Source organism: Cynoglossus semilaevis, chromosome 12 (genome assembly GCF_000523025.1).
Source record: "Cynoglossus semilaevis isolate Cse_v1.0 chromosome 12, Cse_v1.0, whole genome shotgun sequence".
NCBI lineage: Eukaryota > Metazoa > Chordata > Actinopteri > Pleuronectiformes > Cynoglossidae > Cynoglossus > Cynoglossus semilaevis.
The window spans coordinates 12,707,654-12,724,192 of NC_024318.1; the positions used below are offsets into that span (position 1 = coordinate 12,707,654).

Here is a 16,539-nt window from a genome sequence, read left to right on the forward strand (position 1 = left end):
CACATTTGATTATAGATATTTATCTTTCTCAAGAATTTGTATTTTTTGGTTAAAATCCTAACAGTTGTCAGACCATAACAATCTGTGTGATCCATACAGTATGAGTGGCCCATGTGGTGTACTAGCAAAAATTCTCCATCCCTCCACAAAGAAGCAAGAAATAGCTTCAAGTTAGCCAAAAATATATGGAATTAATGATAAAATATGTGCAAAATGGTAAATGGGAAGTTAAAAAATAAGTTTGCTAAAACATAGCTTAATACAAGGCCAGTTACTAAAAGCTAGTATGCAGTAAAACTTCCACCAGTCTAATAGCCACAGTTGCAGTGCAGAACATGTGTTGTTGGGGTCTGGTAGATGTGCTGTATCTATAAACATTATATTTGTTTATAATGTGTTTTTATGCCACAGGTCTGTGTTCGTGTAGGTGAAGAGGGGCTTTGATCTAACGTATATAACTGGTGCAACACTGGGCATGTGTATGCAGCCGCATGTGAAGTCCAGCCCCGCAAACCCGCCCACCACCCTCCCTCTTCCCTTCGGTGCGTCTCGGTCCGCCCGCAGCAGTCTCCTTCCCGGCAAGCTTTCACTAAAGCGATGGCTGCCAAAGTGTGCAGATCGGTCCTTCTCTTGTCCCGGAGCAGCGGAGCGGTGGCCGCCAGCAGCCTGCCCGCACTTCTTGTCTCTTCACAGCGACATCATCAGCACATACGACCGGTAAGTCCCGGGACGTGTGTGTGGTTGTGTGTGTGCGCACAGGGAGGAGGTGTAGAAGCGGACAGGCAGAGGGAGCCTGGACGAGGAAGGAGAGCAGCAGCAGTGCAGGAGGAGGAGGAGAAGGAGGTGTTGGCTGCTCTGGCTAAGGAAGTAGCGCTAACTAGCCTTAAGATTTTTTTCCCGATCATGTCTCTTTGTTGGTATCGCTGAGGCTCGGGCGGGATGAGTCACGGTATGTGGCCGAGCCTGCTGTACTATGGGTGTTGTACCCTACGCTGGGACGAGTAGGTTTTTGACAATGCAGTTTTTTGTGGAGCGCATCAACAAACAGTCCGGCGGCGCTGCCCAGCCGTTTACAGTATCAGCCTCCACAGACACACACGGCGTCGTCCTAATACCTCATTATCAGCATCTCTGCTGCCCCTTAACGTGACAGGGGGCGATTTTAGAGCTGTTGGTCCAATTTATGGTCCAGCTTATCGCTGGGACTGTCTCCGTCGTACACGTCCCACCAACAGTAATAGCTGTTTTATATCTGTGTTCAGGACGTGTGGTTGGTGTGATTTTGCTTGTTTGTTTGTTTTATTCAGCTGCAATACAGTGGATAGACAGTGTGTGACCACTGGTTCCCTGCAGCCCGTTTGTGTGTGTGTGTATGTGTGTGTGTTGCAGCAGCAAAACTCAGGATACTGGCTTCATGCCCACTACAGTGAGGATGAAAACTACATTTGTGCTATTGTACAACACACACACACACACACACTCTCCCTCTTCACACTAACTTATAATTATAATGTAATTTATGAGCAATCCACAATTATTACAAATGTACACCCGGTTTTAATCCTTGCCCTGACTATATTCTGACAATAGTTCTAATCTTAACCACAAACGATCAAGTACTGTAATAATGGAAACAACCACAAGGACACTGTGTCCTCAAAACAGTAGTATTTTCTCCAAAAAATTACCTGCAAGTATAGCTATGGCAGGAAAAAATACTGTCATTCCTGCACAGCTGTATTTTTAGGGACACTGCATCAACCTCCATTCATTCGTACAGTACTGTAACCAACAAAATCCCTAATTTTATAATGGAATAATTCAAATGATTACTCTTTACTTTAACGAAAGCTTCGAAAATATAGTGCCCATAATTTATGGAGCAGCTCTTTGTGGCCATTCCAAGGATTGGTCCTTCAACAAATCAAAAATGAACGGTATAGGTGGTCTACTCTGAAATGGACAAATAGGACTACACACACACACACACACACACACATTGAAGCAACATGGAAAACCTACATGTGGATGATGTCAGAGTCTCCAGCCTGCTTGCCTTTCTGCCTGCCTGTACCTCCCCTCTTTTCCTTCCTTCTCCTCACCCTCCCTCCTCCCTTCCCAGCCTCCCTCCCTCCCTCTGGGTGTTTCCCCATTCAATGTGTGTGTTAGTTCAGGGGGAATCCTGAGTTTTCCTGCAAGCTAATCCGCGTTCTTTCATTACGCTGCCGGCATAGCAGTGTGCAGCCTTTTTAGAATAGCACACAACAGTAAGACGAGCGGCTTAACGGAAGTGTGGTTATGGCCATTACACATGTCGCTCCTGCCTCTGCAGATCAAACCCTGAGCCTTTTTACAACAACTGCAGGATGGACCTGAATATGAAAAGAATGAGGAAGTGACTGCAGCCCTGGACAAAACGACCTGTCCTCTGCAGCCGAGGAAGACCTGCTGTAGTCTCTACTGTGATCTGCCTTCTTTAACATTCTATCTCTCCACATCTTTCCTCTTGCCAACACCTTGTTTTCTTTTTCGTGTTGTGTATTTGTTTTTTAATCCTCCTCTGTGCAAACACACTACAGACTGGCAACTGACCTTGTGAAAACCATAGCTTTGACAGCCTCTCTGTGAAACAGGCCACCACGGAGTTTAAATTGCTTGTCAAAACAGACACTTTTTCTCCAAATTGTCCCCTGTGGCTTTTGCCTACAGTGATCTGTGATAACAAAAAACAGTAGCTACGCTCATATGACCAAGCCAGAGATTCATTAGACTTTTGACAAAATAGTACTCCTGGCCAAACTGAAGGGAGCTTGAATAAATAAGGCAGTGTTTGAGCTTTAGCTCTGTTAATTTGGCCTTTTTGAATTTTGATTGAGTCCTTTTTTCTCTGTCATATTGTCTCTAAATGCATCGCACTGCTGCTGCAGCCTCCATTGCTGCATCGTTACTATGTGACAGCCAAGTCTTTACTCATTGGTTAAGTCCCTCACTGCAGTGTGGCAACTCCATTTCTAGTCTTTGGTCTTTAATACTGCAGTAGGACACGTACTCTCAACTCAGTGTTTGTTATTTTGCATATGCTCAGAAGGACATGTTTTGTCCAAAGACACAAATATGTTGTCTGGAGTCCTGTTTTCAAGCTGTACACAGACTTGCAGCTGTGGTGGGTCGTCTCCCGAGGGTTCCAAAGCAGACTGTGGGCTCTGGAGACACTCGTTTAACCTGCACCAGAGGCTTGTTGAGTCAGCTGTCATATTTAAAGCCACGTCTTGAATTGTGGCAGAAGAGTTGAGTCATTGTGAATAATCTGCTCCTGTAGATGGTTTTTGAATTACACACTGAAGTGGGATCCACGGAGCGAGCAAAGTGATTCATTTTTATTGGAGTCCAACAAAAATAATTGACTTCACTGTGAACTCAGGACAAGTAAAGGACAGCAGTGACTACCAGTGTCCTGATTTTTGGCTTTAGGTTCCGATCTTGTTCTTTCATATAACATATGCCTATATAAAAGCTGGAAGAAAACGATCTTCATGCAGACGATGGCAAATAGTTTATAGCCAATTCTGATCTGATTTTAATTTTTTATTACAACACATTTAGCAGACACTTTTATCCAAAGTGACTTACAATTTGAGTCAGTCGAACAACAATCAATAAATAGTAATAAACAATAATAAATAGTAAGAATACAGTTAGACATAGTAGGTGATAAAGAATAGTGGAATGATACTTGTAATTTCCATAGGTTTGTGTTTAGCATACAACGCTTGTTTTAAAAATGACGATCACATTTACACTTTACGTGGTTTGGATCCTGTTATGCTGTTATTTGAGTGCAGAGAGCGTCATTGTTTGATCTAGATGCTCCAAGCTCCAAAATCAACATGTGGCAATCACGTGTTGATTTTGGTACCACTGGCTAAATAGACCTGAGGGGCAGTAGTAACATGTGCACAGTCAAGCGTGGCCAAGAAATCAATGGCATGCGGGAATGTCTTGAATCTTATCTGCAATAGCCAGGTGTCATATGATATTTGGCTATTTAAGTCATCTCTGTATAAATTATTAACAAGTATTTTAAGTCCAGCTAACATAGTTCATGTAAAACAGTGACTCCAAAGGACTACTTATAGTCCAGGTGTTTTTAATGTGTGTCCCTGTATGATTCATAATCTGCACAGATCTACTTTGCACAGTACACATTTAAAAAAGACATGGGGTGGACTTCAAAGCTCTGGGTAAACAGACAGTAGTAGCAGTTACGGTACATGATGTTTTAAAGTGTCCCATATGATTTTGCTAAGCAGCTGCAGAAATCCCAGAGGCAGACAAATTTTTATCAGTTGTCCTGGTCTCAATGGTAAGTTTGATGATCACAGAGCCATAAAGTGACTGACAGACCTGACAGACCGCACAATGCTACTGAAGTGACCAATCAACCACAATTGCCTTAATGCTGTTGATCATGTTGGTTGTAGACACAGAAGTTGTTCACTTCAGTGTTCGAGGCCAGGAGTTCATAGCCCACTCCCGGCTTTAAATCCAATTAGCGTTGGCGTAAACTAATTTATCCCTGCTGCTTTGACAGGCTCACCATTGAAGTTACCCGGATTAGTGTGATAAAAGTGTCTGCTGCTTGGGGCTGCTGCCTGCTGAAGGTGATAAGATGGTTGGCTGATTGATTGATTGATTGATAGATAAACCTCTCTGCACAGCCGCTTTTATAAATATATTACTTATAAAAAAAACCAAAAGGGCAAGCATTCACAATCTCACATTTTATTGTCAGGGTAAGTCTAGAGTTTGTGAGACAAATGTTTCGAATTTAAAAGGTGTGGGATTTTAATTCCTTTAAACATTGATTCAGTATTTAGGACAAGGCAAAGAAGCAGGTTTGTAACCTTGACTTCCCTCTGAATCTGAAAAAGACCAAAGTATCCAAAGGAAAATGCCCCTTGAAGGATCAATACTCACATTTACCTGCTAACAGTTAAATGTGAGTAAAGATCCTTTACTTTCTGAGAACTTGCAACTCCTTGCATACCTGCGTGAAGAGGGAAAGACAAATAGTTTTTTTTAAATGGATGCAGTTCTGCCTTAATGATTTCACCTTCAACCTGAGATGTGATGATTGACAGGTGTGGTGAATTCTACTCTGTGGATTGTAGGTGATGGCATTCATATGTGGGAGCCAGACTGATTGTTTATGACAATAGAGGTTCATGGTGATGACCTGCAAGTCTGTCCCTTCAATTCCATCAGATGTGCTTGATACTTTTGCCAGATAGAAATCTTAATAATCTTTGCTCAGCACAGCTGTTCTTTTCCATCTTTTCACATGATTGGCTCAGGCTCTGCACACAAAGATAGTTTTAATGGACATATAGTGCAATCAAGAAGGGTTTTCTTTAAGAAAATTGATTTGGGTTTTCTTCAGGGATTCCTTATGCAAGGTTATATGAGGCAGAGTGATGCGATAGAATTTCAATCAATGACAAAAATGATTATTTGTAGCCTATGTTTTCCTTTTAGACTGTATATCATGCTAGTATTAGCATGCAGTATTGACCAGTTGGGTGCAGTCATACACAACCGCACTAGATATACTATGAGTGAACTGATTTATGATGTGCTTCAGTCTTAATGCCACTAAGATTATTTACAGTGAACATTGTGTAAAATAATATCAAACAACAACTGTGAATATCACAAGTAAGAAAAGCCTCTCATGGGAGTTTTTGCTATAAATTTCTCTGCTATTTCGCTGCTATTGATGGTTTTAATGAAATATTGATTTGTTGTCCGATGTCACACTGACTCATATTTACTTCAGAGACTCTCAGAACAATACAATATTTCCATGTAGGTCAGCTTTAGTGAAATTGTTCTATTCCCAGTAATGTTGAAATAATCTTTTATTAGGTAGAATACTGACTTGTGTAATTCAGATAAAAAGCCATTGGAGAAATAAACAGGAAATAAAAGAACGCCTGCACCTGGTCTTTCTTAAGATTAAAGAACGCCTGCACCTGGTCTTTCTTAAAATTAATATCAGTTCAAAACTGATCCAACCTATTCACAACCTGTGACTCTGATTTGTTTTAAAGTTGCTGTTGTGATTGGTTTCCTAGAAATTAGGCTTTGTTGTTTCTATGTTGATGGATGTGCAGTGTGTCCCATTACCAAAGCTGTTTGCTTTCAAATGTTATTTGTGCAAAGGATCAGTGGAAGAAATGTCAATTTGACAGGTTGACATCGCATGTGATACAAACAGACCAAATGGTATGGAGGTGGTTACTGCTGCCACCATACTCCAGAAAGATCACTGGTTTGATCCTTTACCCTCCCACTAATCGTTAAGTTAAGTAAAATGGATCTAATTAGACTATACTAATTACTACTGTACTACTGTACTGTATGCAGTATATATGTATTTACTGTGCTGTACATATAGTGTAAGTATAGGTGTATGTCTGTGTGCTGATATTTCTTTGCAGTATTACTAAAATTCCTACTGTAGGAGTTTTTGTTACTTGATAATGAACACATGGCAAAATGAGACCTTTATTGTAAAAAAATGCCTTTTATGTAAATTGGAGCCATTTGCAGCTCTTACCTATTACCATCTTGATGACTTGGGGTGAATCATTTTCGGTCTCTTCTGGGCATTTCACTTTACTTTTGTGACCTTTTTGTACTTTTGTCATCTTACGAAAGTACTTAACAAGAATTTTGCATCTTACATGAGTGTAAAGGTGTTGAGACTGTAACGGTGATGAGCTCTAATTTACTAAATACATGTTCCAGTTGCCTAACAGAACTTTTCAAACTTACAAAATACAGTTTCCCACATTTTGTGTAAAACATGCCTTACATTATCCAAACGGCCTCCTTGTAACTGTTGAACCAGCACCAGTACCTCTTTTCATCTTATGAGAGTGATATTAATCTCATCCATCAGATTTGATTTTAGGTGAAATGAACCTGTCCTGTGTCATTGGTTTAGTTTTCATTATTAATATTAAACATTTGGTTTTAGTACATCATCATACAGCATCTTGAGGTGTCAATGCCAATGTCTCAATTGTAGTAATCCCTGTGTTGCAGGGCCTTACAGTCTATGGGATGTCATTGTAAGAGGAGTCTAGTCTGCAGTATCAGCTGAGGTTTATTCTTTGATAAAACCACAGGCAACATTTTCAGCAAGGAGGCAAACACCGCTTCTCCCACCAATCCCTGTGGGACAATTCCTTAGAGAATGACAACAGGGAGGTGTGATTTCTCCAGCATGCCATGGTCATGCATGAAATGTCTTCCAAGGGAAGCATCTCGAAAGACATCTTGACCACATGTCTGTATCACTTACCAGCTGTAGAGGATGTCTTCTCTGAGTCCTTCCCTGGTGTCAGAGCTCCTTAGCTTATGTTTAATACTAAGCTCAGCTACCCCGCAGTGAAAACTCATTTCAGCCATTTCTGCTCACAGTTTCATCCATTTTCATCATGGTTGACGGCTCATGACCATATGTGAGATGGGAAACACAGATAGACTGGTGAATTCAAAGATCCAGCTCTACTGTCTTTTCACAAACACTGACTAGTTCAACATCATTTTCTGTTCCATTTCGCTCTGACTAAAACTCACATCCCCTTACTGTATGCCAGGATGAGGTTGACATGTAAAATGTGTGACTTTCATCTTGAGCTGGTATGCAATGTGAGAAATACGTTATTACAAAATCATTATCATATTATTATGAAATCATTATTTTACATTTGTTGGCCTTCATACACAAAACGCAATCAGTCCTTTACAACATTTTAGACTTTTTTTACCTGCTACCCAGGCCCCCTCCACAGTTCTGAATTTAGTCACTATATGATTCACAATTTTTTGTGCATTTTTATACACATGGAGAGACATAACCTTCCTCTTCCTTTCCATTTTTATACCTTATGACATATGCTAGCACGTGCAGTCTTTTCCCATGTGCTTTCCTCAACTAATTTCCCTGAGCTGTCGGAGAGCATCTCACTACAGCACCTGCTCAGCACAATAAACCTTCTCACGCTCACCAGCTGTTTGCCCTGTGGTGAAAAAGGACTTTCTTGGAAAGGTGAAAAATTTTCAATTAACATTTACTGAAGACCGTGTTCCACTTTCTGTCGTGTCCTTCAGTCTCTGCCCGTTTTTAAAATAGGCCGTTTTTATCTTGGTACTTCAATTAAGAGACCCCATCATCAGTACTTGGCTTTTTGTCATGGAAATACGGTGGCGTTACCATGGAGGAGTCTTTTGTGTTGGACAATTTCCTATTAGTACTTTAGACCTTTAAATGTAAATGGCTGCTGGGCCTCTACTGTCCAGCATGGACTAATTAGCAGCTTCCTGTGTTTCTCTGTGGCCCAGCATGTCTTCAGTCAAATTTGCAAAGGACAATAAACCACTCCGATGAGTGTAATGTGTTGATGGATGGCTGCAACGCTTGGTTACCCCCTCTCATTTCTGGGACATTGAGCTGATGCTGTCCTCTGCCAGGAGGGCAGGTGAAATTGCTGCTGAAACCTGAAGGTCATCAGCAGCCAGGGCACTCATGCCATTAGATGTGAGGTTGGGGTTTGGTATTGTAACAGGCTGACAGCCAAATAAATCTGCTACAATGCAGGTTCAAATAACTGTAAATTTCAGACTGGGAAGATTTAGCTTGTGCACGGCCAGTCATGCCTTACTTACCAAAAATATGATGAAAATGTTCAGGCTTTTGATTAATAAAGAGCCCTTTTAATTTGCACAACTAACTCTTTTTTTGAAATATTGCACTATTTTGGAAAATGCAATCACCCAAATCTTTGTCAGGCACAAAGAACAGTAAATACTTTGTGTGGTGGGTGCATGGACACCCACCACACAGCTCATTTGTATTTTGCCATTGTGCAAATTATTTTTAATTTGCCTCATAATTTTCTGCCATTTCCTCTGTACAGAGCCTCCCACTCAGAGGTAAGACCCTCTCATTTAGATGTAAGGCTACCCTTTCAACATCTCAGAGGAAAAACATGTCTGGGAAAGTTGAGATTAGATCTAGTTTGTATTTTATAAAAAATGAAAACCATTATCTGATTATTATGTGTAGGAAAAGGCTTCTGTCAACACGTTAACAGATTCTTAATTTGAAAATCCCAAACTTGCTTATCTACATTGTGCTGCTTTATTGAATTGAAAACAAGACTTTTTGGAATTGGACAGTTCCCACAATTACATGGTAATAAAATTGTGCAGTGAAAAGCACAAAAGAATCATATCAGGGCAGGACAAGAGCTGCTCAGAAGAAACTGGTCATTCTCTCACATGCTGTGGCTGTTAATTGGAACTCCCCCTTACTCTATGAATGTGCCCTGTGTTGCAGAGGAATGCAATGTTAGCGTTTTATGATGTGAGGATTCCCTCAGCATTGGGCGTACTTCAAACTGAATATTTTTATATATATATATATATATAAAAACTGAACAACACTGGATGAGTAGTTTATTCAAAAAAGTCAAAATCATAAATTGCAAAAGAACACAAACTCACAAGTTCGCAAGGCATTAACTCCATACTCCAAAACCTGGCACAACACAGACAAACTGACACAAACAACCAGTACACTTTTCATGAACAGACTCAAACAATGATCCCACAAAGACAAAGGGAGGTATATAAATCCACGGCACCAGGTGACACGAGTGAAACTAATCAGAGACACAGGTGAGTGTGATGACACTAACTCCACCCAGCAGACAAAGCAGGAAGGGGAAACAGACAGCCCTAACAATCCTATTTGTGACAAATGTGTGTGTTTTTTGTTATAACACTTTATTAGGTGGAACCCATTTGGCTCGGTAGCTCTGTCCATAATGTAGTCTGATATTATCGTTGATCTGCAATCATTTATGTTCAGAGAGGCCAAATGACTGAAGGACATTTCTCTTTGAATTTGTATAAATACACATTTAAACAGGTCACGTACAAACCTCGAAGATATATATTTCACTTTAAATATATATTCCCTAAATATTGTAATTTTTATTGCAGATTTCATGGAAAAACAGAAATATTTTTAAGACCTCTTCTCAGTTATAGTGTTTCAGTGTTTTTTTTCTGATGCCATCAGTTTCTCCAAAAATCATCTTGAAATAGTTATTGCATCAAAGGCTGGATCTTCTAAAATATTTAACCGCCCCCTCATAAACACACACAAGTCCTCCTCACAGCTGAGTCATTTTGCCAGTAATTGCTGATAGTGATTCTGGTAGTTTGCCATACATTCAAACCTGAATCATGCCATTTTCAGATACTTTAGTGCTACATCTGTTCAGCAAGAGAGTCTGGTGAATTTGCCTCCTAACTATAGAGACAAATACAGAAAATATTCTCTTCTTCTTAAGAGCAAGTCCAAGGGCCATCTACTTAAGGCCTCTCTCAACAAAGATGGATTGCATTATTGTAAGAATAATGGAATAGTAAAAGTGAGGCAACAAGATTACTGCTGATGTAATGATGCTACCTAGGTCAGCTTCAGGGTTTGATTAATAGATTTTTTGCCCCAAATGGCAACTAATAGTAGTCAATTAAATGTGGAGTGGGGTGTGTTATGATGGATATAAGAAATTGTGGTAATCTCAAAAAACACAACCTCCAGTTTTAACATTTTAAGCAATTATTCTTTTCCTGGAAAATTGACTCACAGAAGCTTAATAGTGTATAAACAGACCGTGCCTGCAACCACCAGGGTACTGACATTTAAGACTGCTTCCACCCATTTTTGCTTCAATCACACTCAAATATTTAGCACCGTCCAAATTCATAACATAAGTGTTTACATGTTAAGACGTTGACAAAAACATTTGAAGCTCTTGTTTTCTTACTTAAACCAGTTGAAGCAAATGGCAGGATTACCTATTTGCAGTGCAAAAATAGATCTCTTTAGACATCCCCGCTGGTCAAACAAATCTGCTTAAGCTCTGATATATTCAGTTTCAATCTGTGTGAAGGAGACTAAATTTGCACAATACTTCAAAAAACACTTTTGCAACCTTAAACTTGGCCGTTATCCTTCTAATCGGTTGGACACCCCCTCACACACAAGCTCATGAGTATTCCCTTGGTTCCTGCTAGATCGATGCATGGGGTTAATGACAACAGAGCTTCACATTTTCACGTTCGTTACACTGTTTTGGTCACACTGATTTGAGAAAATTGGACCTGGTGTCTCCCCTGAGGGGTTGATCCGTGCGATGCAGAGGACAGATGGGGGCAGTGCTCTGCTGAAAGAAGTCAGCCTTCATTTCAGTGTTTATCTGTGTAGTGAAAGAAAAATTCACTGTGTTGTAGGTTTCCAGGGAAATGAGGGCTTTACTGGTCATGGTTAAACAGGATGTAAGGAGAGCTGTGACATCATCCTTGTGTGGAGTTCACTGTGGTGAGATTTGTATAAGGCGGTTAGATGCCAAACAGGCTGCCTACTGCTTTAAAAACAAATGTCCAAATGTGTCATTTATCATCTCAACTCAAAAGTATATTTTTATTTGACCTATAATTCAAATGGCTGGTTTACACATCATAGACTAATATTTGTGTTATGGTGAAGTTTGTGGTTTGTGAAATAAATGATTTTGTAGCTGGCAACAATTTCCTTTTTCTAGTGCAAGTTCCAACTGAAGGCAGCCCCAAAGCAAATCATGCTTTGTTTTCTAAGATTGTTTGTTTGTATAAAAATGGACAGAAATATATTTAAAAAATTCCAGATATGATGTTATTTTAAAAGGGGTGTGTGGACATTTTCATGTTCACTGAAGATGTAAAGGTGCAGAGCTGCAGTACCAGAATTCTCTGAGGGCAGACGGAAACACTTGGCTGCCTGGCAGACGATCAAAGAAATGGTCTTGACAGAGCACAGGAAGGCTGCCACCCACAAACCACACATACTTCAAGAATTGCTGTTATCCAGACGCTTCAAGGCCTGTTTATGCTGACTCATAAGAGTTCACAATTCTGTTTTGTTTTCCTTCAACCTGTCCAATATCAGCCTTCCGAAATGGAGCCGTCAGTATTTTCTGAATGATGCTTGTGGCTGCCTCATTACACCAGCTGAAGTCAAGGACTGCACCTTAACCAGAATTGATCAGACTCTGAGCACATCTGAGGGAGTCAATGAGCCCGAGAAAACAGGACTCTCTGTTTCGGCCTGGCCGCCAATATTTTGCACTGTAATTACCTAGATTGTAGCAGAGCCATGGAAGACACAGTGGTGATTCACTATTGGGGGGATGAGGGGGAAACATATCTTTGACCAACAGTGGACTCTAAGCCCTCAAGTCCCATTGTCTTATTTATAATGATTAAATGAACCAGAAGACGGGACAAACATGCCTCGGGCCACAACAAGTGTATATTTTTGTGTGTGTAATTTGTGTGCATGTATTTTTGCTCTGTTATGCACCGTCTACTTATACTTTCTAATTTTCCTCTTGAAAGGAGGCAAGTCTCTGCTGAGTGCTTAACTGCCAGGTTTAAATGAATCACAGCTCTGAGCTTTGAGTCTTGTTTCTTTTAATTAACTCCGTGTATCAGCGCAAGTGGATCAATGGCTGGAGCCACGGCATACACATCACTGCTATAGAAAGCAATGGGGTCGTCCACCGACCATGACAAGTGGCAGGAAGGGTCAACTATGACTGCTAAGGCTTTTCTTTTTTGCTGCCTCAGCTGGTTGGAGCCCCAGTAAAAAACAACCTGTCATCTTATAGGTATTTTCTCTATGGACTAGAGAACCTGACCAGACACTCTCTTAAGTGACATTGTGCATGTGTGCCCTGTATTTGAGGATTGCTCACACATTCAGGTTTGGATTTTAACTATGTGAAGCAGGATTTGTGCTTGATGTTGCATTGATTACCTTAGTCGTAGTCGTTCTGTTTGACCCAGAACAAGTCTGAATCATGACAGCGGAACACTCAGCCTGGGTCATTCATTTCACTATGTACAAGCCTTGGTCTGTCTTCCCGTATGTGTGTCAGTAAAGATTTAGTGGAGACAATGTGCGAGAGATACAATCTCAGTTTTGCCCAAAGGCACCTCCAGTAAATAAATTGCTTTTGTAAATAGCTCTAGCTCTTTAATCCACACTTGATGAGATCTCTGGTGTGACAGCGTGACACATTTCTTTAATTTTTTTTTTTTTTGTTGGGATCAGAGAGCGCCAAACATTTCACTGGCATTCGTGTTATGTCATTAAATTCGGACGAGGTATTTAATGGCAACAACCGGAGCACTTGGTGTTAATGTTTGAACAAGATGACGGTGACTCATTAAAAGTGAGTGGATTTTCTAATGAAATCTGACAGCTGTAATTGTTCTCGGTCGTTGAGTTAACGCCATGCTGTTTGTCCAGGCTCATCTACGAGGCACAGCTGCCGTTTGAGACCATCAAACGTGTGCATTTCATTTAAGTTAATGTCATTTGGGTTTTTCTTTTCTTATGTGTTGACTATTTTACTCCTCAACAGTGAATTTACGCACAAATTAAAATCTTTGTTTCAGACACGGTTTTGGTCATTGGACTAATCCTCAGATTAAAATGACTGAAATGTACACCACCTTTCTACGGGCCTCTGTAGTAGTCCAGTTTTTTGTTGTATAACAGGTCTGGCCTGGTTGTGTTAGCCATTAATAGATGTAAATTTATTTTGTAGATGTGAGTGTCCGTGCACATGCTTCCTTTGTTGTCGCATTGAGAAAGAAACCCTGTTGTTAACCTCTGAAACGCAGGTTGGTCTCCACCTCTCAGATGGAGGTCAGAAGGCACTGGGCTGTCGAGTCCCATGACCCTTTGCAAGAGAAGGTTAGCGATGACCATGCTGTGTTCACATTATATCTTGTCCGTGTATGTACTCGTGCAGGCCTTTAATCCAAATAAAGAAAAGACCTTCAGATATCAGACCTTTCTATTCCTAGAATATAGATACTCATCACTTCCACTTCTCTGTTATTTCTGTAATTAGTGTGATGTAAATGGTGGAGAGGAGACTTGGAGAATGCATTTCCATGGAGACAGCTATTGTTGGCATTCAGAGCAACAGACCCATTGTCTAAAAGCATAATCTGGTTCAAGTGAGGCTAGCTACTGTATGTATTCAGATTTCATGGCCATTTGTCAGGGCTGTACTTCTTAGGAGAAACCAAACTGGTTTGACTAAAGGTATTGCATTTTTTGGATGAAATTGAGTGGCTTGAAAATAAAGTGATATGTATTTTTGATCATACACGTATACACACAAAATACCCCATTAAAACTCAGAGAACTGGGATCTTACAGTAAAAATAATGTATTTTGCATCACCTTCAAAATTAAAGCATATTGTAAAAGGTTGACGTTTTAATTTTGTCATCCAATATCTATTGTCATGTCTCTAAGTCCTGGTTGATGAGTAAGAATAAAATATAAAATGGGGCTGTATTAGGCTTCATGGGCTGTGTTTTTCAGGAGGACAGTCTTCATCTATCAGGATGGTACAGGACATTTCTCAGACATTCACTAAGTAGACTCTGCCAGCCCACTGCACTTCTCTGCTCTCTTCACCTGCTTCTATTCAGGCAGCTCCTCAGAATAGATGTTATACAGTGATGCACAGGCAGGTGCTGGGGCACTTCCTCTTCTATTCTTAAATTATTGATTAACCTAAGAAAGGCTTCTGAATTTCACATTACCTTTGAATCAAAATAGTGAAAAATATCAAATATTTCTTGTGGAGGATTGACATGACCTTTAGCTTCCCTTTGTAGTTTTCAACATCTGCCAGTCATAAAAAGTCAAGTTTCTGTTTCTTGGTCATTTTGCATTTTGACTTTTGAAGTTGTAGTTGTATCTCATATACAGAACATCTGTTCTCACCTCAAAACACATTTCAGAGCACTTCTTATTTTAAATTCCAAACAGAGAAAGAGATGCAAACAGCTGTGGTTTGCTGAGCATAACACTGATGTAAAAATATACACTCCTGTGTCCTACATCACTTCATTTGATGCAAACAATATCGCTTGAGCCGACAAGCTTAAAAAATACAGAGATAAAAACATGTTAAATTTCTGCTTGGTTAATATTGCCAGCTGACGTTTTACACTATTAACACACAACAAATCCAAGACAGTAGCATTGGTCACTGTAGGCCTCTACATCCCTGACGTTAAAGTACCTTCAAACTGCTGACACTGTCAATCTACTTCACTACTACCAATAACTACCAATAAGAGGGGTTGAGACACTGAACTACAGTAGGAAAAGACAGCAGTGACTGAGAGATGCAGCAGGAGCACATAGTTGAAACACATGATAGGAACGTTGATTTATGTTCAGGCTTAAGTCATTGTTAAAGCTGAGCTGCAGTGTTTTTGAGTCACTAGACTGGATGTTTGGTGAGTTGGTTGAAAAGCCTGGATTAATACTGTCGTTTGACTCGACCCACTGAGACACAGTGTGTAAGGTGCAGACACCTGTCATCCAGAGGCGTGTTTACTCTGCAGCAGGCTGTTGTAAGAAACTACTTCCTTTACTCAGACGACACATGCAACAACACAACACTGCCAGCGTAAGGATAAAGAGAATAAGAATCTATTAGATGTGAAGTGACTCTGTTTTTGTTTTAATGTAGAGTGTATGTTGATCTTACTTCCCTTTTTTCTTCTACTAGGTTATTTGTTGCTGCATTTTTTTGACATTCTGTCACTATTATACTCTAGACTTTCATCTTGCCTTTAAGTAAATGCAAGCACAAAACTTACATGTCTCTTTGATCATTACTAATAAATAAATGTGTCCATTTTGTATTCGGGCACCTGTATCTAAGTGAAAATAAAATGGAATTTTACTGAAGATTTAGTGACTCACAGTTGAAGCAGAGTGTTTTGTACTCTGCAGCTACAGCTCATCTGTGGTTACCTTCCTTAGTGGTTGGAGAGTTGTACCTCCACCAAAAATAAAAGGTCAAATTCCACGTGCATGCATGCATATAGAAGGATAGTTAACCCTATAATAGCCAGGCGTGAAGTGTTTATAAAAAGCTTTTATTTGTGAAAATAGTTTTTTGGAATATTATTTTATAGGGAAATCTGTGGAAAACTATATTTATAATGTCAAATAAAGGAAAAACTGATATTAAAGCTTGGAAAAAGAGTGACGTCTTTGGGTGATCCATCGTTGTAATCCAAAATTAATTGTTGAATTAATTGAAATGTACTATAAAGTAAAATCTTGGGTATTCAACTTCGTGTGTTAAAAAAAAACTTTGTACACCGTTAAATATTTGTTGTGTTTATGAGAATGACAACGTGTAACTAAGCCATTATTAGATTAGATTATTACTGATTATTTCAAATGATAAATAATTATTTCAGAGGGCAAGTCATGATTAATCATCCTTGTGCTAATTTGTAGTCATGAGACATACATGGAGCGAGACAAAGAAAGTCCTTCACCTCTGTTCTTCTCTCTCAGTCCAT

The 16,539-nt window shown here is 39.9% G+C and overlaps 1 protein-coding gene across 1 annotated transcript in view; it reads left to right on the forward strand.

Moving 5' to 3' along the window:
* Positions 1-343: 343 nt before the first annotated feature.
* The window catches only part of mcu (mitochondrial calcium uniporter), a 55,685-nt gene continuing 39,489 nt past the window's right edge, over positions 344-16,539 (forward strand). The window contains exon 1 of the mRNA XM_008322280.3: positions 344-717. Coding sequence (XP_008320502.1) covers positions 598-717 — 120 coding nt within the window. The 5' untranslated portion in view covers positions 344-597. The remainder of the gene's footprint in view (positions 718-16,539) is intronic.